Genomic DNA, 20,731 nt, shown 5'->3' on the forward strand with positions numbered 1-20,731 from the left:
ACAGTCAGTGGCCCAGCTGACTGGTTAAAAGTAAATGTTTGCCTTTTGCATGGACTACAGTGTCAACTTGCTCATGGCTGTAATGTGCATCCACTGGGGAGGTGAATGGGGAAGATTGGTGACGTGTGCAATTCCAGCAAAGCCATGTGGTTTTTCATGCCTCCGCAGGTTTGCCTTTTGTTCAATAACAAGTAAGCCCTCTTAATTTTCAATCTTCTCTTTCATAGTTTATGCTCACACCTCAGCTCTTTGACAAGGGTAGGAGCGTGGAAAGGGGGTGGTGCGTCCTGGATTGGGGTGTTTTGATACTCTTGATTTTAAAAGTCTGTGTCTATGAGCGGCTGCACACCTAACAGAAACCGTAAATAAACCAAAGTAAATACTTGTGTGAACACTGGGCCACAGCCCAGGTTTATGTGTTGACATATCCCGGGCAGGGTCATGGAATCATATAATTTACAGAGCAGAAAGAGGCCTTTCAGCCCATCGAGAATGCACCGGCCCTTGGAAAGAGCACCCTACTTAAGTCCCATGCCGCCACCCTATCCCGACCCAGTAACACCACCCAACCTTTTTGGATACTAAGGGCAATTTAGCATGGCCAATCCACCTAACCTGTAGATCTTTGGACTGTGGGAGGAAACCGGAGCACCCGGAGGAAATCCACGCACACACGGGGAGGATGTGCAGACTCCGCACAGACAGTGACCCAAACAGGAATCGAACCTGGGATACAGGAGCTGTGAAGCAACTGTGCTAACCAGCTGCCCTTCAACTTCAAGGGCTCCCCCAGAGCCCTTTCATGTGAATCGCAACTTCCAGGTTGAAACACGAGTGGGCTCGAGGGAGGTTGTGGTGCCATTACGACCTGGAATTGTGACAAACTCATTGGCATTTGTTGCTGTTGCGATCCAGGCTGTTGTTTTTGCTTGCGATTATCTTGCTTTAGAATGAAATTACATTGTATATCCACCAGATGGCTCCAGAGACCCGACATTACAATATCTTGTCAGAATTGTTGCTCCTGTAGCTTGGACCATCCCCATTGCCGGTTTGAACCATCTGCATCTCCGCACTTACTCAATGGCTGACTTCAGCTTTTAAAAGCTAGTAATTTGTGTTTGATAAATCCAGCTTGGTAATGTGAAAGGTTAGGGTTTCTGCTTTTTGGTCAAATCTGTTGTTAAACACAGAATTGTAATTGTGAGGGTGTAATTTCGGAGTTAAATATGTTGCTGTACAAGTAGAGGAATAAAGATATTTGAATGCTTAAATAATAAATATGATCATTTGCGATATTTTGGAGAAAACGTTTACCCAGTTGATTCATTACGATTGAAGCAACCATTTATAAATACTGCGATAATATTTGCAGTGAAGCAAGAAAATTCTTGTGCGAAAGTTGATATTAAAAAAATAAATTTAGAGTACCCAATTCATTTTTTCCAATTAAGGGGCAATTTAGCGTGGCCAATCCATCTACCCTGCACATCTTTGGGTTGTGGGAGCGAAACCCACGCAAACATGGGGAGAATGTGCAAACTCCACACGGACAGTGACCCAGAGCCGGGATCGAACCTGGGACCTCAGCGCCGTGAGGCCGCAGTGCTATCCACTGCGCCACCGTGCTGCCGCTTGCTCAAGTTGATCCATTAAACAATATTCTAGTGTATGTTTTGAAGAGCTTGTTTGCAAACTTCACCTCACGAGCTGATGGAAGGGCTTGATCTGTGCATCATGTAGGATCTGGTAAATCTGATCCTCCCTTGAATCTTCCTCTGGTGAGTTCATCATGCCAGTTTTAGCAGAAGGCTGATTGCTTCCAGCGTGGGCACACTTCTGCCAGTGAACCAGACTGTGCCGATGTGCATCCTCTACAAGCACCGAGCAGAAAGATTAGATAAAATGGAATTTGCTTTGTTTGTGACTCTGTCCATTTCATTTGCTAAACCAGCTGATTGATTTTGTATCTGGTTTCATTTCACCAAATGTTCCTCAGCGTGTCCCTCGAAAGATTGGAGAAATATACAAGAGGAAAGAATGTCCAGTTCAGACCACAGCAGGGCCCCATTGTTACAGCCCATTGGACTGTGCAGTCATATAATTAGATATGAGCACACTCGTGAAAGTCAGGTGCTCAGAATGTTTACGGGAGCGTCAATGACTGTACGCAAAAGTCTTCAGCTGACCCGGAAGTTCCAAAGGTATGGTTCACTGAAAAAGCACTTGACACATCTCCAAATTGTGAGGAAGGAAGTTGAGGCAACAGAAAATGTACATTATTGATTTATTCGGGTGCTGCTTCCTCTGATGAAGTTTAAATACAGAAATACCTGACAAAGTAGGCCTTTGATCGAATAGCGGTGTAAAATGGGTGGTTTTAGAGGACTGAGTTCATTCAAAACAACTGGGTGTAAGATGTCTTGACCAAGGGAATGTGGATATCAGACTAGATGGATTGAGGGCAGTGATGAGCAGTGTTTCTACCAGGAGGGTTGTGAGGTTGTGTAATGCATTGGTCTCTGCTTCAATCACTTTCAACATTCCAGAATCGCTTCGATGTGTGGTTGAAGGAAAGGGCATTAAAGGGATAGCGAAGGAAAACAAGTACATTGGATTGGGCCAGTTGTTTGTGTGGCAGATTGGATGGAGCAAATGGCCGGTTTTTCCCTACAGTAATTACACAGCTTGTTACCACTGCAGCTCCACACTTGGAGTCCATTAAAGAATGCTGCTCTTCGCTGGACATTGAAGGGAGGTGATGTTCTCGCCACACAATCATGAGAGACCTCGGTAAACCTTCCCTCCAGGCCTGTGCCAAGTATCCTGCCTTTGCTGCTGGCCTCCAACTCGTGACTATAGAGAATAAATGTCAAATCATTGTAAAGTTTAAAGGTGGGTAAGTTTTATTCCTGTGCTGCAAGCTTTCATTGATGTCACAGTAACTTCATTGCAGTGTTAATATAAGCCTACTTGTGACAATAAAGATTATTATAAAGTTTATAGCATTTGTGTATTAAAATAAAATGAAACAACATTTGTCTTATTTCAAATTCTTGCTCAACTATCAATAAATATGCTGCATACGATATTCCTCTGAGCAGTTGACAGCTTCACACATCCCCCACTAGATGGCATCAGAGGCTGCAGGACACCCATCTGCACCAAACACTCAAATAATGAATTCACTTTGTCCCAATCTGGAAGATCTACTTACGTCAAGATTTTTGTTCATCGTAACTGGTGATTCATTATTTGGCTATTGAACAGCACAAGTTGGAAGGAGAAATTGGTTCTTGATGCTCCACAGGAGCATTATTGACTAAAATTTGACCCTGAACCACGTGAGGTTTTGGGAAAGGTGCCAAAAAAGCTTCGTCAAGGATAGGTTTGATCAAGCACCTTAAGTAGGAGAGAGGGTTAGCGAAGGAATTCCAGAGCTTGAGGGCCCAGGAAGCTGAGGGTATGGCTGCTAATCGTGCACGAAGGCCAGAACTGGAGGAGCACAGAAATGGCTGAGGGTTGGAAGCGGTTATATAAATGAGGAACAATCCGACTCGGAGGACACGGGTGATGGGCGAACAGCACCTGATCTGAGCTGGATACCGAGGCCGAAAGGGTTCCATTCTGAAGACAGGTTGCAGAAACTCGGCTTGTGTTTACAGGTTTCGGAATGGTTTATCATAGATCATAGAATTATCATAGAATTTACAGTGCAGAAGGAGGCCATTTGGCCCATCGAGTCTGCACCGGCTCTTGGAAAGAGCACCCTACCCAAGCCCACACCTCCACCCTATCCCCATAACCCAGTAACCCCACCCAACACTAAGGGCAATTTTGGACACGAAGGGCAATTTATCATGGCCAATCCACCTAACCTGCACATCTTTGGACTGTGGGAGGAAACCGGAGCACCCGGAGGAAACCCACGCACACACTGGGAGGATGTGCAGACTCCACACAGACAGTGACCCAAGCCGGAATCGACCCTGGGACCCTGGAGCTGTGAAGTGATTGTGCTATCCACAATGCTACCGTGCTGCCCCTTTAATTGAGGTGTTCAAAGTGATAAATATCATTAATTGAGTAGGTGCAGAGGAACCATTTCCTTCGGTGGAGAATTCGGCACAAGAAGGCATAAATCTTAAAATGTGAGTTAATATAATAATAATCGGTTATTATCACAAGTAGGCTTCAACGAAGTTACTGTGAAACGGCGCCTGTTTGGGGAGACCGGTTCAGGAATTGAACCCGCGCTGCTGGCATTGTTCTGCATTGCATTGCAAGCCAGATATTTAGCCCACTGTGCTAAACCAGCCCCTTGAGTCCGTTTAGAGTGAACTCAGGAAGATTGTGATTCAGCAATTGAGTAGAACAGTACAGCACAGTACAGGCCCTTCAGCCCACAATGATGTGCCGACCATTTATCCGAATCTAAGGTCAACTTAACCTACACCCCTACTGCTGTCCATGTGCCTGTCTTAAGAGTCACTTAAAAGTCCCTAATGACTCTGACTCCACCACCTCTGCTGACAGTGCATTCCACACACCCACCACTCTCTGTGTAATGAACCTGCCTCTGACATCTCCCCTATACCTTCCTCCAATCACCTTAAAATTATGTCCCCTCGTGACAGCCATTTCCACCCTGGGGAAAAGTCTCTGGCTGTCCACTCTATCCATGCCTCTCATCACCTTGTACACCTCTATCAAGCCACCTCTCTGCCTTCTTCACTCCAGTGAGAAAAGCCCTAGCTCCCTCAACCTTTCTTCATCAGACATGCCCTCCAGTCCAGGCAGCATCCTGGTAAATCTCCTCTGTACCCTCTCCAAAGCATCCACATCCTTCCTATAATAAGGCGACCAGAACTGGACACAATATTCCAAGTGTGGTCTAACCAGGGTTTCATAAAGCTGCAGCAAAACCTCGCGGCTCTTAAACTCAATCCCCTGTTAATGAAAACCAACACACCATACACCTTCTTAACAACCCTATCAACCTGGGTGGCAACTTTGAGGGATCTATGTCCGTGGACCCCAAGATCCCTCTGTTACCCCACACTTCCAAGAATCCTGCCTTTAACCCTATATTCAGCATTCAAATTCAACCTTCCAAAATGAATCATTTCACATTTATCTAGGTTGAACTTCATCTGCCACTTCTCAGCCCAGCTTTGCATCCTGTCAATGTCCTGTTGTAACCTGCAACAGCCCTCAACACTATCTACAACTCCACCAACCTTTGTGTCATCGGCAAACTTACTAACCCACCCTTCCACTTCCTCATCCAAGTCATTTATAAAAACCACAAAGAGCAGAGGTCCCAGAACAGATCCCTGCGGGACACACCTGGTCACCGACCTCCAGGCGGAATACTTTCCATCCGCTACCACTCGCTGTCTTCTTTCGGCCAGCCAATTCTGTATCCAGACAGCGAAATTTTCCTGTATCCCAGGCCCCTTAACTTTCTGAATGAGCCTCCCATGGGGAACCTTATCAAATGCCTTACTGAAATCCATATACGCCACTGCCCGACCTTCATCAATGTGTCTCGCCACATCCTCAAAGAATTCAATGAGGCTTGTGAGGCATGACCTGCCCCTCACAAAGCCATGCTGACTATCTTTAATCAAACTGTTTTTCTAAATAATCATAAATCCGATCTCTCAGAGCTTTCTGATATTTTGCTCACTGCAGACATAAGACTGACTGGTCTGCAATTCCCAAGGATTTCCCTATTCCGTTTCTTGAACAGGGGAACAACATTTGCCTCGCTCCAATCATCCGGTACTACTCCAGTGGAGGGTGAGGACGCAAAGATCATTGCCAACGATGCAGCAATCTCCTCCCTCGCTTCCCGTAGTAAACGTGGGTATATTCACTCAGCATGGTAGCACAAGTGGTTAGCACTGTAGCTTCACAGCGCCAGGATCCCAGGTTCGAGTCCCCGCTGGGTCACTGCCTGTGCGGAGTCTGCACATTCTCCCCTTGTCTGCGTGGGTTTCCTCCGGGTGCTCCGGATTCCTTCCACAGTCCAAAGATGTGCAGGTTAGGTGGATTGGTCGTGATAAATTGCCCTTAGTGACCAAAACGGTTAGGAGGGGTTATTTGGTTACGGGGATGGAAGTGAGGGCTTAAGTGGGTCGGTGCAGACTCGATGGGCTGAATGGCCTCCTTCTTCACTGTATGTTCTATGTATCCTGTCTGGCCCAGGGGGCTTATCTGTCCTGATACTTTTCAAAATTTCTAGCACATATCTCCTTAATATCAACCTGTTTGAGACTATTAACCTGGTTTATGCTGTTCTCATGAGCAACAAGGTCCCTCTCTCTCGTGAATACTGAAGCAAAATATTAATTTAGGCCTTCCCCACCTCCTCAGAATCGAGGCACAAGTTCCCTCCATTATCCCTAATCGACCCTACTCTCAATCTGATCATCCTCTTATTTCTCACAAGTGTAGAACGCCTGGGGTTTTCCCTAATCCTTCCCTCCAGGGCTTTTTCATGCCCCCTTCTAGCTCTCCTCAGTCCATTTTTAATTCCTTCCTGGCTACCTTGTAACCCTCTAGAACCGTGCCAGATCCTTGCTTCCTCAAAGATACGTAAGCTCCCTTCCTCTTGACTAGAAGCTCCACTTCTCGTCATCCAAGGCTCCTTCACCTTACCATTCCTTCCTCGTCTCAGTGGGACAAAACTATCCAGCACTCGCAGCATGTGCTCCTTAAATGATGCAGAGGAACTATTTCTTTTGGTGGAGTATTCGTCACAAGAAGGCATAAATCTTAAAATGTGAGTGAGTGAGTCCGTCTCGAGTGAACTCAGGAAGGTTGTGATTTCCTAAAACCTCACGTGGTTCAGGGTCACATTTTAGTCAATAATGATTCAGCAACTGCAGAAGGGGCACTCCTCACCTGTGTGGCTTTTCCTGCATTGATATAGCCTGTGTTAATTTATATACAACGCTCGATATGCTATATTTACTCTCCAATAATCGGCTTTCGCCACTGCCATTAAATTTGCAGTGTTTAATTAGAAAATACAGCCTTTCAAACCATGGAAACACTTTTCACATCCAGAATTCTCTTAACACCACAGCACACGAGGACAATTACTGGAAAATGGGGTCAAAATTGCGAGGTGTTTGATGGCCGGCACAGACATGATGGGCAGAAGGGCCCTTTCCTTTGCTGTATGAGGGAGGAGCTGGCCAGAGTTGATTGGAAAAGGAGCCTGGCAGGGAAGACAGTGGAACAGCAATGGAAGGAGTTTTTGGGGGTTATTTTTTTTAATTAAATATTTTATTGAAAATTTTTGGTCAACCAACACAGTACATTGTGCATCCTTTACACAATATTATAACAACACAAATAACAATGACCTATTTTATAAACAAAAAATGAATAAATAATAAATAACAAAAATGAAAACTAGCCCTAATTGGCAACTGCCTTATCACAAGTAACACTCTCCAAAAATATAATTTAACAGTCCAATATATAATTATCTGTAGCAACGACCTATACATACTATACAGTATATATTAACAACCCTGAGAGTCCTTCTGGTTCCTCCTACCCCCCCCCCCCGCCCGATCCTGGGCTGCTGCTGCTGCCTTCTTTTTCCCATTCCGTCTATCTTTCTGCGAGGTATTCGACGAACGGTTGCCACCGCCTGGTGAACCCTTGAGCCGACCCCCTTAGGACGAACTTAATCCGCTCTAGCTTTATATGTTGATCCCCAAATTTCTTTCTCTGTCAGTCTGGCCTCAATAAAAGTTGAGATGGATTCGCACGTAAAAAGAAGTTATTTATTTAGCTTGCAAGCTTGAATCATCTTACAGAAACGTAAGAGACATCCAGCCTCTTACACCCCAGAAAACGACTGAACTAAAAGACAAAGGGATCTCTGCAAAATCAATTCAAATGGTATCAAGTTTCACATACTCGACGGACATAGGTCAGCCTATGTCCCTCCTGACCTGTTCGATCTATTCTGATTGGCTCACTTCCAATCCCTTTCTCTGGCCCCTATCAATGCAGCATCACTCTCATAGACACACCTCTTCCTGCTTTTTCCATGCGGTCTCAAACCCCTTTGTCCCTAACTGCCAGAATCAAAGTGGCTTATTTCTACATTACATTAACTAGTATCTCGAAAGTAACTATTTTATATCACATTCGTCATTCCCTCCTTTTATCATTCCATGATAACCGAACTATCCAATCCATAGCTACGGTTCCTCATCTAAAAAGATCCGTCGCTGCATTTCCAATTCCTGTCTTAGCCCCCCTTCATCTGCCTCACCCTCATGGATTTTAACAGTTAAATTTTTTTTCCGGTGATTGGGGCGGTGATCTGATCTAGTGCACCCCGCATTCTACCCATCACACATTTAAGGATGGCCAGGCCCACAAAGATGCAGCCGATAGCTACCACTAGATACATGGCCATATTTATCAACCAGTCCTTCCATCCTCCAAATCCCCAGTTACCCCAAGAGTCAGGATCCTGCATCCCGTCCAAGTGATCCCGTATGTGATCCATGAATTTAGTGATGTTAGCGGTCAAGTCCTGAACTCCCATGATACACTTGCCCTGTACTATGGCGCATACCCCACCCTCACGGGCCAGAAGATAGTCAAGAGCATACCGGTTCTGCATTGCAAACAACCGTAGCTGAGACAACTCCTTGGTTATTGCCCCGAGGGCTCCCAAGGTTTACTACCCGGGTTTTCCTCAGTTTGGCCTTTAACTAACTTAAGTGTATCTCCCGGTAACCTACGTTCTAGCTGTACTTCCCTTCTCATACGCCCCGTCCTCTCTCTAGTCCCTTTCTCTTTCTCATGGTCTCTTCCTACACTCTTCTGACAGCCTGATGTTACCTTTATTGTACCACTCTTAACACATCCAAAATCAAATTTACATGTATTCCAAAAACAAGGCAATGTCCATATAATGTTCCCTTCCCATCGCCGGGACCGGTGCAGCTGCTTCATGACTCCTGCATTCTCCTTAACTTTGATGACCTTCCATGAGTCGATACCATGTCCTCGTATATGGGGGCAGCGAAGAACATCACCTTTGCATAGGTGATGTATCCTTGTAGATTGGTTGGGGCTACACAGATACATAATATTCCCCTTTTCCATGTCCATCGCCAATAACACGAAAAGCGAAGTGAGGCCAAATATCAGACAGACGATGCGTAGCCACTCCATCATGCTCCACACCTGTAAAATAGCACTGGAGAAGGGAGGCAGGTTAGTATCCGACCTTTTACAGTAGTGGAGATGGACTCAATTTACAGTGATGTAGGTGGAACCAAGCACTTCGCCCCTCCACTTTAACTGCTGTGGGGGTGGTAAGGAGAACTTGGAAGGGCCCGTCCCATCGCGGCTCCGACCCCTTCCTAGTCCAATTTTTTGACCATGACATAACTACCGGGCTGGACTGAAAGTGAGCTAGGTACTGGGGCAATGGCTGGTGAGCCGCGCGGACTTGGCCATGGAGTTCCTTGAGCACTTGCGTAAGGGCTAGAACATAGGCGGTCATTTCTTCAGTCATCTGATGAAACTGAACCCGTCTGGGAACCTGCAGGCTCCAAGGAGTTCTAAGAGGCCTGCCATAAAGAATCTCGGCGGGAGAGAGCCGGGCTGGTCCCGCAGGTGTAACCCGCAGCTGGAAGAGGGCAACGGGGAGCAACTTAAGCCATGTCAGTCCCGTGTCTGCTCTTAATTTAGCCAATTTAGTTTTGAGGGTCTGATTGTGTCTCTCAACCACCCCGGCCGCCTGCGGTCTGTAAGCACAGTGTAACTGCTGGCGTATGCCCAACTGGGAGCAGAACTCCTTGTTAATTTGTCCAATAAAATGAGGCCCATTATCAGAACTTAACTGAGCTGGTATACCGTACCGGGGAATGATTTCCCTCATCAAGACTTTAACCACAGTAGCAGCTTTACTATAGATAGTCGGATACGCCTCGACCCATCTGCTGAACACATCCACAATGACCAAAACATATTTGTAACATTGACACCTTTCCAACTCAATGTAATCCATTTGGAGCGTCTCAAAGGGACCACTGGGCAACGGGGTTTGCCCCTTCCCACAAGGGATACCTTTTCCGGTGTTATATTGCTGACAAATCAAACACCGATTACTGATACTCTGGGCCAACCCCTGCATTTTAGGGTGCCGCCAAGTGTCCAGCAACAAATCACTAGTCCCTCGAGCCCCACAATGAGTTGCAAAGTGTACACATTCAATGACCCATAAAGCCAGTACATTAGGCATACAAGTCTGATGTGCAGGCGTGGTCCATAAAGAGGAAACAGAATCATATGTACAACCTAACCGTTTCCACATTTGTTTATCACTCTCAGGAGCGTCCTCCTGTAACCTTATGACGTCTTGGATGGTTGGCATTGACTTGTCAGAAGCAGACATATTCATAGTAGATCGTTTAGTCTGACTTAACATCTTAGGCACCATCACTTGCTGAATTTGCGCGGCTGTCCGCGCTGCACAATCTGCTCGTTCATTACCAACGTCAACTGGGGTTGTACCATTCGTGTGGGCAGCGCATTTAATAACGGAAATCTGCGCGGGCATAAGGAGGGCCTGCAGTAGGTCATTAACTAAACCCCGGTGGGATATTTGACCACACATAATCATGTCAGGTTGTTCTGACGAAATGTCACTCAAATCGCCCCTTATTGTGGTAGTTTCCTGAATCAAGGCTAAACAGTCGTGACCAGGTGCGTCTTCATGGACAGGGGGACCGCTAAGAAAACAGGCTGGATTGATAGTGGTACAGTATTTAAATGTCAGACGTGGATTGTTCAAAAGGTATATCTCATACCTATTCTGACGAGCTGCGGTAAGATGCTGACCATTCGCCCCATATCCCTGGCATGGTACTGGTCATGGACCTGACGTGTAATATGAGGGCTTACCGAAGCTGACTGTTGCCATAAATGTGGTGATATTGTAACAAAATCGGCTGTACCTTCTTTTCCCGTGACTGTGGCTGTAACCTTGACTGGCCATTCGGTCTCAAGTAATGGCCGGTATTTGTCCTCCAACTCCCTGTTTCGTCCAGTTCTGTCATAGGCCAGGGTAACGTGATGCAGTGACTGTTCAACGTCTAACGTCCACCACTGGGGGGGGGTGATAGAAATATAGCACTGTTGTCTCATCCTCCTCTTCGCTGATCCACCCACCCAAAGTCACTATATTGGAGCTCCTGCTGGTAAACTACCATTTCTGCCGCTTGTTGGGGTCGCAGATCATCCTTTTTCATTACATACTCAGTCTTAACCTTTGTAACTGAGCCTCCTTCTTGGCCTACACCCTCCTTCCAGTAAAATCTGACTGCCCTTGCCATCTGGGAAGGGTCGTTCTCTGTCCAATTCATGTTATTACATTTCACAGCAGTAACCACAGAAGGTGGTAGGCAATGCATTAACATAGCACAGTATTGAGGGGAATTCTGACCATTTTGATACAGCAAATCGCCTGACTGCCCCCGGTAGATTTCATTAAAACGCTCCAGAAATTCCTCTGGCTCGTCAATCTTCCTAGGTTTTAGGTCTAAGATAACAGAAAGATTTATGGGCCTTTGAAATGTGCTATTCAACGCATTCAAGATCTGTGTCCTCCTTTTCTCTATTTGCTCTCTTTTTTTTAAAACTTAAAAATGTTTGAAAATTCAAATTGAATTACTGCAACTTGCAAGCTTAGCTCTGATCTCAACTCAGAACTAAATTTACAATTTGCTTAACACAAACTTGTATAACATTTACAACTTAATTATTTCTTTATCTTAACAATTTTTCTTTTAACAAGTTTTTTTTCTTTTACATACACATAAGTATTAGCAAAATCAACTATCATCTCCAGATTGACACTTTTTAAAATGGTGTCCATGATCTTCTTTAAGTTTCTATGAATCTCCAGATAAAATGAGATAAACCTTATTTCAAGTAAGTAAAACTTAAGATTCTGGCAATTTCAATCAATTGCTTTCGAAAATAATAACTTTTATCAAAGAGGTGGAGAAACCCACTGGTTTCCTTTAATTAATTCAAAACGTAACTTTGCTGGTGTTCACTGACTCAAAGAAAAGGTATCCGATTACACTACGGCTGCTGCTGTTATCTCAAAGCCTGAGTGAGAAGCACTGTCTGTTTTCAATTCCGCCTGCTGCTGTTAACCCTTTGAGAGACTTCTGCTTCAACCAATATGCAGCATTCCTCACAATCTCAACTAGACCTCGGAACTTTACAGTCCAAGGAGACAATTTTAGCTTAATCAACTATATATTTAAAACACTCACACATAGAGTTGAACCATCTTCAGATTTAAAAACAGTTATACTGGACTGAACCTCCATCTATTGAAGTCCCATCAGCCCCTGAACCCATATAATAGACTGAACCTTCATTAATGAAGTCACATCAGCCTCTGAACCCTTATAATAGACTGAACCTTCATTAATGAAGTCCCATCAGCCCAAAACCCTAACCCAAGCCGAAACAACAATATGAAATCCCATCAATTAAAGTGCTAATCCCCAGACTGACCTGTGATTTCGTCGAGGCGGTCTTTCTGTGCCAACCGCGAGTGACCAGACTAATCAGACGATAAGAAGAGGGGAACAATCAATGCGCGGTCGTTTTCCAGTTCTACATTGAGGGCCCTTTGTTCCCCATCCTCCTGTTCATAATCAGTCTAATTCTGATTTCGCAGTTGGATCAGGATCGCCCAGAGAAATCCCGGTTTTCGGCACCAAATGTTGATCCCCAAATTTCTTTCTCTGTCAGTCTGGCCTCAATAAAAGTTGAGATGGATTCGCACGTAAAAAGAAGTTATTTATTTAGCTTGCAAGCTTGAATCATCTTACAGAAACGTAAGAGACATCCAGCCTCTTACACCCCAGAAAACGACTGAACTAAAAGACAAAGGGATCTCTGCAAAATCAATTCAAATGGTATCAAGTTTCACATACTCGATGGACATAGGTCAGCCTATGTCCCTCCTGACCTGTTCGATCTATTCTGATTGGCTCACTTCCAATCCCTTTCTCTGGCCCCTATCAATGCAGCATCACTCTCATAGACACACCTCTTCCTGCTTTTTCCATGCGGTCTCAAACCCCTTTGTTCCTAACTGCCAGAATCAAAGTGGCTTATTTCTACATTACATTAACTAGTATCTCTAAAGTAACTATTTTATATCACATTCGTCATATAAACCCCGCCATGTCATTTATCCCGGTCTCCACCCCCGGGGGCTTGGCTTCTTTCCACATTAGCAATATCCTGCGCCGGGCTACTAGGGACGCAAAGGCCAAAACATCGGCCTCTCTCGCCTCCTGCACTCCCGGCTCTTGTGCAACCCCAAATATAGCCAACCCCCAGCTTGGTTCGACCCGGACTCCTACTACTTTTGAAAGCACCTTTGTCACCCCCATCCAAAACCCCTGTAGTGCCGGGCATGACCAAAACATATGGGTATGATTCGCTGGGCTTCTCGAGCACCTCGCACACCTATCCTCCACCCCAAAAAATGTACTGAGCCGTGCTCCAGTCATATGTGCCCTGTGTAATACCTTAAACTGAATCAGGCTTAGCCTGGCACACGAGGACGACGAGTTTACCCTGCTTAGGGCATCTGCCCACAACCCCTCCTCGATCTCCTCCCCCAGCTCTTCTTCCCATTTCCCTTTTAGTTCATCTACCATAGTCTCCCCTTCGTCCCTCATTTCCCTATATATATCTGACACCTTACCATCCCCCACCCATGTCTTTGAGATCACTCTGTCCTGCACCTCTTGTGTCGGGAGCTGCGGGAATTCCCTCACCTGTTGCCTCGCAAAAGCCCTCAGTTGCATATACCTGAATGCATTCCCTTGGGGCAACCCATATTTCTCGGTCAGCGCTCCCAGACTCGCGAACTTCCCATCCACAAACAGATCTTTCAGTTGCGTTATTCCAGCTCTTTGCCACATTCCATATCCCCCATCCATTCCCCCCGGGGCAAACCTATGGTTGTTTCTTATCGGGGACCCCCCCAAGGCTCCAGTCTTTCCCCTATGCCGTCTCCACTGTCCCCAAATCTTCAGTGTAGCCACCACCACCGGGCTTGTGGTGTAGTTCCTCGGTGAGAACGGCAATGGGGCTGTCACCATAGCCTGTAGGCTAGTCCCCCTACAGGACGCCCTCTCTAATCTCTTCCACGCCGCTCCCTCATCCTCTCCCATCCACTTACTCACCATTGAAATATTAGCGGCCCAATAATACTCACTTAGGCTCGGTAGTGCCAGCCCCCCCCCTATCCCTGCTACGCTGTAAGAATCCCTTCCTCACTCTCGGGGTCTTCCCGGCCCACACAAAACCCATGATGCTCTTTTCAATCCTTTTAAAAAAAGCCTTCGTGATCACCACCGGGAGGCACTGAAACACAAAGAGGAATCTCGGGAGGACCACCATCTTAACCGCCTGCACCCTCCCTGCCATTGACAGGGATACCATATCCCATCTCTTGAAATCCTCCTCCATCTGTTCCACCAACCGCGTTAAATTTAACCTATGCAATGTGCCCCAATTCTTAGCTATCTGGATCCCCAGGTAACGAAAGTCCCTTGTTACCTTCCTCAACGGTAGGTCCTCTATTTCTCTACTCTGCTCCCCTGGATGCACCACAAACAACTCACTTTTCCCCATGTTCAGTTTATACCCTGAAAAATCCCCAAACTCCCCAAGTATCCGCATTATTTCTGGCATCCCCTCCGCCGGGTCCGCCACGTATAGTAGCAAATCGTCCGCATACAAAGATACCCGGTGCTCTTCTCCTCCCCTAAGTACTCCCCTCCACTTCTTGGAACCCCTCAACGCTATCGCCAGGGGCTCAATCGCCAGTGCAAACAATAATGGGGACAGAGGGCATCCCTGCCTTGTCCCTCTATGGAGCCGAAAATATGCAGATCCCCGTCCATTCGTGACCACGCTCGCCACTGGGGCCCTATACAACAGCTGCACCCATCTAACATACCCCTCTCCAAAACCAAATCTCCTCAACACCTCCCACAAATAATCCCACTCCACTCTATCAAATGCTTTCTCAGCATCCATCGCCACTACTATATCCGTTTCTCCCTCTGGTGGGGCCATCATCATTACCCCTAACAACCTCCGTATATTCGTGTTCAGCTGTCTCCCCTTCACAAACCCAGTTTGGTCCTCGTGGACCACCCCCGGGACACATTCCTCTACTCTCATTGCCATTACCTTGGCCAGGACCTTGGCATCTACATTTAGGAGGGAAATAGGTCTATAGGACCCGCATTGTAGCGGGTCCTTTTCCTTCTTTAAGAGAAGCGATATCGTTGCTTCAGACATAGTCGGGGGCAGTTGTCCCCTTTCCTTTGCCTCATTAAAGGTCCTCGTCAGTACCGGGGCGAGCAAGTCCACATATTTTCTATAGAATTCGACTGGGAATCCATCTGGTCCCGGGGCCTTTCCCGCCTGCATGCTCCTAATTCCTTTCACCACTTCTCCTACCTCGATCTGTGCTCCCAGTCCCACCCTTTCCTGCTCTTCCACCTTGGGAAATTCCAGCCGATCCAAGAAGCCCATCATTCTCTCCCTCCCATCCGGGGGTTGAGCTTCATATAATTTTTTATAAAATGTCTTGAACACTCCATTCACTCTCTCCGCTCTCCGCTCCATCTCTCCTTCCTCATCCCTCACTCCCCCTATTTCCCTCGCTGCTCCCCTTTTCCTCAATTGGTGTGCCAGCAACCTGCTCGCCTTCTCCCCATATTCGTACTGTACACCCTGTGCCTTCCTCCATTGTGCCTCTGCAGTGCCTGTAGTCAGCAAGTCAAATTCTACATGTAGCCTTTGCCTTTCCCTGTACAGTCCCTCCTCCGGTGCTTCCGCATATTGTCTGTCCACCCTCAAAAGTTCTTGCAGCAACCGCTCCTGTTCCTTACTCTCCTGCTTCCCTTTGTGTGCCCTTATTGATATCAGCTCCCCTCTAACCACCGCCTTCAACGCCTCCCAGACCACTCCCACCTGGACCTCCCCATTATCATTGAGTTCCAAGTACTTTTCAATGCACCCCCTCACCCTTAGACACACCCCCTCATCTGCCATTAGTCCCATGTCCATTCTCCAGGGTGGGCACCCTCCTGTTTCCTCCCCTATCTCCAAGTCCACCCAGTGTGGAGCGTGATCCGAAATGGCTATAGCCGTATACTCCGTTCCCCTCACCTTCGGGATCAATGCCCTACCCAGCACAAAAAAGTCTATTCGCGAGTAGACTTTATGGACATAGGAGAAAAACGAGAACTCCTTACTCCTAGGTCTGCTAAATCTCCACGGGTCTACACCTCCCATCTGCTCCATAAAATCTTTAAGTACCTTGGCTGCTGCCGGCCTCCTTCCAGTCCTGGACTTCGACCTATCCAGCCCTGGTTCCAACACCGTATTAAAATCTCCCCCCATTATCAGCTTTCCCATCGCTAGGTCCGGAATGCGTCCTAGCATCCGCCTCATAAAATTGGCATCATCCCAGTTCGGGGCATATACGTTTACCAAAACCACCGTCTCCCCCTGTAGTTTGCCACTCACCATCACGTATCTGCCCCCGTTATCCGCCACTATAGTCTTTGCCTCGAACATTACCCGCTTCCCCACTAATATAGCCACCCCCCTGTTTTTCGCATCTAGCCCCGAATGGAACACCTGCCCCACCCATCCTTTGCGTAGCCTAACCTGGTCTATCAGTTTCAGGTGTGTTTCCTGTAACATAACCACATCTGCCTTAAGTTTCTTAAGGTGTGCGAGTACCCGTGCCCTCTTTATCGGCCCGTTCAGCCCTCTCACGTTCCACGTGATCAGCCGAGTTGGGGGGCTTCCTACCCCCCCCCCCCCCCCCCTTGTCGATTAGCCATCCCCTTTTTCCAGCTCCTCACCCGGTTCCCACGCAGCTGTATCTCCCCCAGGTGGTGCCCCCCCGCCCATCCTCTCCCATACCAGCTCCCCCCTCTCCCCAGCAGCAGCAACCCAGTAATACCCCCCTCCCACCCTCCCGCTAGATCCCCCGCTAGCGTAATTACTCCCCCCATGTTGCTCCCAGAAGTCAGCAAACTCTGGCTGACCTCGGCTTCCCCCCGTGACCTCGGCTCGCACCATGCGACGCCCCCTCCTTCCTGCTTCTCTATTCCCGCCATGATTATCATAGCGCGGGAACCAAGCCCGCGCTTCTCCCTTGGCCCCGCCCCCAATGGCCAACGCCCCATCTCCTCCACCTCCCCTCCTCCCCCATCACCACCTGTGGGAGAGAGAAAAGTTACCACATCGCAGGATTAGTACATAAAACCCCTCTTTGCCCCCCACATTCGCCCCACCACTTTGTTCGAACGTTCTTTTTAATAACCCGCTCATTCCAGTTTTTCTTCCACAATAAAAGTCCACGCTTCATCCGCCGTCTCAAAGTAGTGGTGCCTCCCTCGATATGTGACCCACAGTCTTGCCGGTTGCAGCATTCCAAATTTTATCTTTTTATGAAGCACCGCCTTGGCCCGATTAAAGCTCGCCCTCCTTCTCGCCACCTCCGCACTCCAGTCTTGATAAACGCGGATCACCGCGTTCTCCCATTTACTGCTCCGAGTTTTCTTCGCCCATCTAAGGACCATTTCTCTATCCTTAAAACGGAGGAATCTCACCACTATGGCTCTGGGAATTTCTCCTGCTCTCGGTCCTCGCGCCATCACTCGGTATGCTCCCTCCACCTCCAACGGACCCGCCGGGGCCTCCGCTCCCATTAACGAGTGCAGCATCGTGCTCACATATGCCCCGACGTCCGCTCCCTCCACACCTTCAGGAAGACCAAGAATCCTCAGGTTGTTCCTCCTTGCGTTGTTTTCCAGTGCCTCCAACCTTTCCACACATCGTTTCTGATGTGCCTCCTGCGTCTCCGTCTTCACCACCAGGCCCTGTATATCGTCCTCATTCTCGGCTGCCTTTGCCTTCATGACCCGAAGCTCCCGCTCCTGGGTCTTTTGTTCCTCCTTTAGCCCTTCGATCGCCTGTAGTATCGGGGCCAACAGCTCTTTCTTCATTTCCTTTTTGATCTCTTCCACACAGCATTTCAAGAACTCTTGTTGTTCAGGGCCCCATGTTAAACTGCCACCTTCCGACGCCATCTTGGTTTTTGCTTGCCTTCCTTGCCGCTGTTCTAAAGGATCCACTGCAATCTGGCCACTCTCTCCTCCTTTTTCCATCCGTATCCAGGGGGGATTCCCTTCTGGTTTACCGCACAGTGTTTTTAGCCGTCAAAATTGCCGTTGGGGCTCCTATCAAGAGCCCAAAAGTCCGTTTCACAGGGAGCTGCCGAAACGTGTGACTCAGCTGGTCATCGCCGCACCCGGAAGTCCTTTTTGGGGGTTATTAGGGAGGCACAACAGAAATTCATCCCAAGGAGGAGGAAACGTAGTAAGGGGAGGACAAGGCATCCATGACTGACGAGGGACATCAAGGACAGCATAAAGGCTAAAGAAAAAGCATACAAAGTGGCAAGTATTAGTGGGAAACCAGAGGATTGGGAAGCCTTTAAAAGTGAGCAGAGGACAACTAAAAAAGCAATAAGGGGGGAGAAGTTGAAGTATGAGTGCAAACTACCTAGTAATATAAAGAAGATAGGAAGAGATTTTTTTCAATATATAAAAGCTAAGAAAAAGGCAAAAATAGCCATTGGATCACTAGAAAATGTGGCTGGAGAAGTAATAATAGAAAACAAAGAAATGGCAGACGAACTGAATAGTTACTTTGCATCAGTCTTCACGGTGGAAGACACCAGTGGAATGCCAGAGCTCCAGGAGAAACAGGAGGCAGAGGTGAGTGCGGTGACCATTACTAAGGAGAAGTTTCTGGGGAAATGAAAGTTGCTGAAGGTGGATAAGTCACCTGGACCGGATGGACTACACCCCAGGGTCCGAAAAGAGATAGCTGAGGAAATTGTGGAGGCATTAGTGATGATCTTTCAGGAACTGGAGGCAGGAAGGGTCCCAGAGGACTGGAAAGTGGCTAATGTAACACCCCTGTTTAAGAAGGGAGGGAGGCAGAAGACGGGAAATTATAGGCCGGTTAGCCTGACTTCGGTCATTGGTAAGATTTTAGAATCTGTTATTAAAGTTGAGATCGCGGAGTACTTGGAAGTGCATGGTAAAATAGGACTGAGTCAGCACAGCTTTGTCAAAGGGAGGTCGTGTCTGACAAATCTGTTCGAGTTCTTTGAGGAGTTAACAAGGAATTTAGACAAAGGAGAACCAGTGGACATGATTTATTTAGATTTCTAGAAGGCCTTTGACAAGGTGCTGCATGGGGGACTATTAAAAAAGTTAAGAGCTCATGGTGTTCAGGGTAAGATCGGCATGGATAGAGGATTGGCTGACTGGCAGAAGGCAGAGCGTGGGGATAAAGGGGTCTTTTTCAGGATGGCAGCCGGTGACTAGTGGTGTGCCTCAGGGGTCGGTGCTGGGACCACAACTTTTCACAATATACATTAATGATCTGGAAGAAGGAACTGAAGGCACTGTTGCTAAGTTTGCAGATGATACAAAGATATGGAGAGGGACAGGTAGTATTGAGGAAGCAGGCAGGCTGCAGAACATAAGAACTGGGAGCAGGAGTAGGCCATCTGGCCCCTCGAGCCTGCTCCACCATTCAATGAGATCATGGCTGATCTTTTGTGGACTCAGCTCCACTTTCCGCCCCGAACACCATAACCCTTAATCCCTTTATTCTTCAAAAAACTATCTATCTTTATCTTAAAAACATTTAATGAAGGAGCCTCAATTGCTTCACTGGGCAAGGAATTCCATAGATTCACAACCCTTTGGGTGAAGAAATTCCTCCTAAACTCAGTCCTAAATCTACTTCCCCTTATGTTGAGGCTATACCCCCTAGTTCTGCTTTTACTCGCCAGTGGAAACAACCTGCCCGCATCTATCCTATCTATTCCCTTCATAATTTTATATGTTTCTATAAGATCCCCCCCGCATCCTTCTAAATGCCAATGAGTACAGAAGGACTTGGAAAGCTAGGAGAGTGGGCAATAAAGTGTCAAATGAAATAAAATGTGGAAAAGTGTGAGGTAATGCACTTTGGAAGGAGGAATTTAGGCCCAGACTATTTTCTAAATGGGGAAATGCTTCGGAATGCAGAAGCACAAAGGGACTTGGGAGTCCTTGTTCACGATTCTCTTAAGGTTAATGTGCAGGTTCAGTCAGCTGTTAAGAAGACAAACGCAATGTTAGCATTCATTTCCAGAGGGCTAGAATACAAGACCAGGGATGTACTTCTGAGGCTGTATAAGGCTCTGGTCAGACCCCATTTGGAGTATTGTGAGCAGTTTTGAGCCCCATATCTAAGGAAGGATGTGCTGGCCTTGGAAAGGGTCCAGAGGAGGTTCACAAGAATGATCCCTGGAATGAAGAGCTGGTCGTATGAGGACTCTGGGTCTGTACTCGTTGGAGTTTAGAAGGATGAGTGGGGATCTTATTGAAACTTCCAAGATACTGCGAGGCCTGGATAGGGTGGTCGTGGAGAGGATGTATCCACTTGTAGGAAAAACTAGAACCAGAGGACACCATCTCAGACTAAAGGGACGATCCTTTAAGACAGAGATGAGGAGGAATTGCTTCAGCCAGAGGGTGGTGAA

The 20,731-nt window shown here is 47.1% G+C and overlaps 2 protein-coding genes across 5 annotated transcripts in view; one reads left to right on the plus strand and one right to left on the minus strand.

Moving 5' to 3' along the window:
• Positions 1–1,995, minus strand: part of LOC140384765 (uncharacterized) — a 95,908-nt gene extending 93,913 nt beyond the window's left edge. The window contains exon 1 of the mRNA XM_072466763.1: positions 1,703–1,995. The gene's annotated coding sequence lies outside the window, so the exon portion shown is untranslated. The remainder of the gene's footprint in view (positions 1–1,702) is intronic.
• LOC140384766 (transmembrane protein 263-like) overlaps positions 1–20,731 on the plus strand; it is a 458,167-nt gene that overhangs the window by 54,958 nt on the left and 382,478 nt on the right. Inside the window, exon 4 of one of the 4 annotated variants that reach the window (XM_072466767.1) lies at positions 2,000–3,046. The exons of the other annotated variants lie outside the window; for them this stretch is intronic. Within the exon in view, the coding sequence (XP_072322868.1) occupies positions 2,000–2,286 (287 nt within the window). The 3' untranslated portion in view covers positions 2,287–3,046. Of the gene's footprint in view, positions 1–1,999; positions 3,047–20,731 lie in introns of those variants that run through there. 4 annotated transcript variants of the gene reach the window in all.

This window comes from Scyliorhinus torazame, chromosome 10 (assembly GCF_047496885.1).
Source record: "Scyliorhinus torazame isolate Kashiwa2021f chromosome 10, sScyTor2.1, whole genome shotgun sequence".
NCBI lineage: Eukaryota > Metazoa > Chordata > Chondrichthyes > Carcharhiniformes > Scyliorhinidae > Scyliorhinus > Scyliorhinus torazame.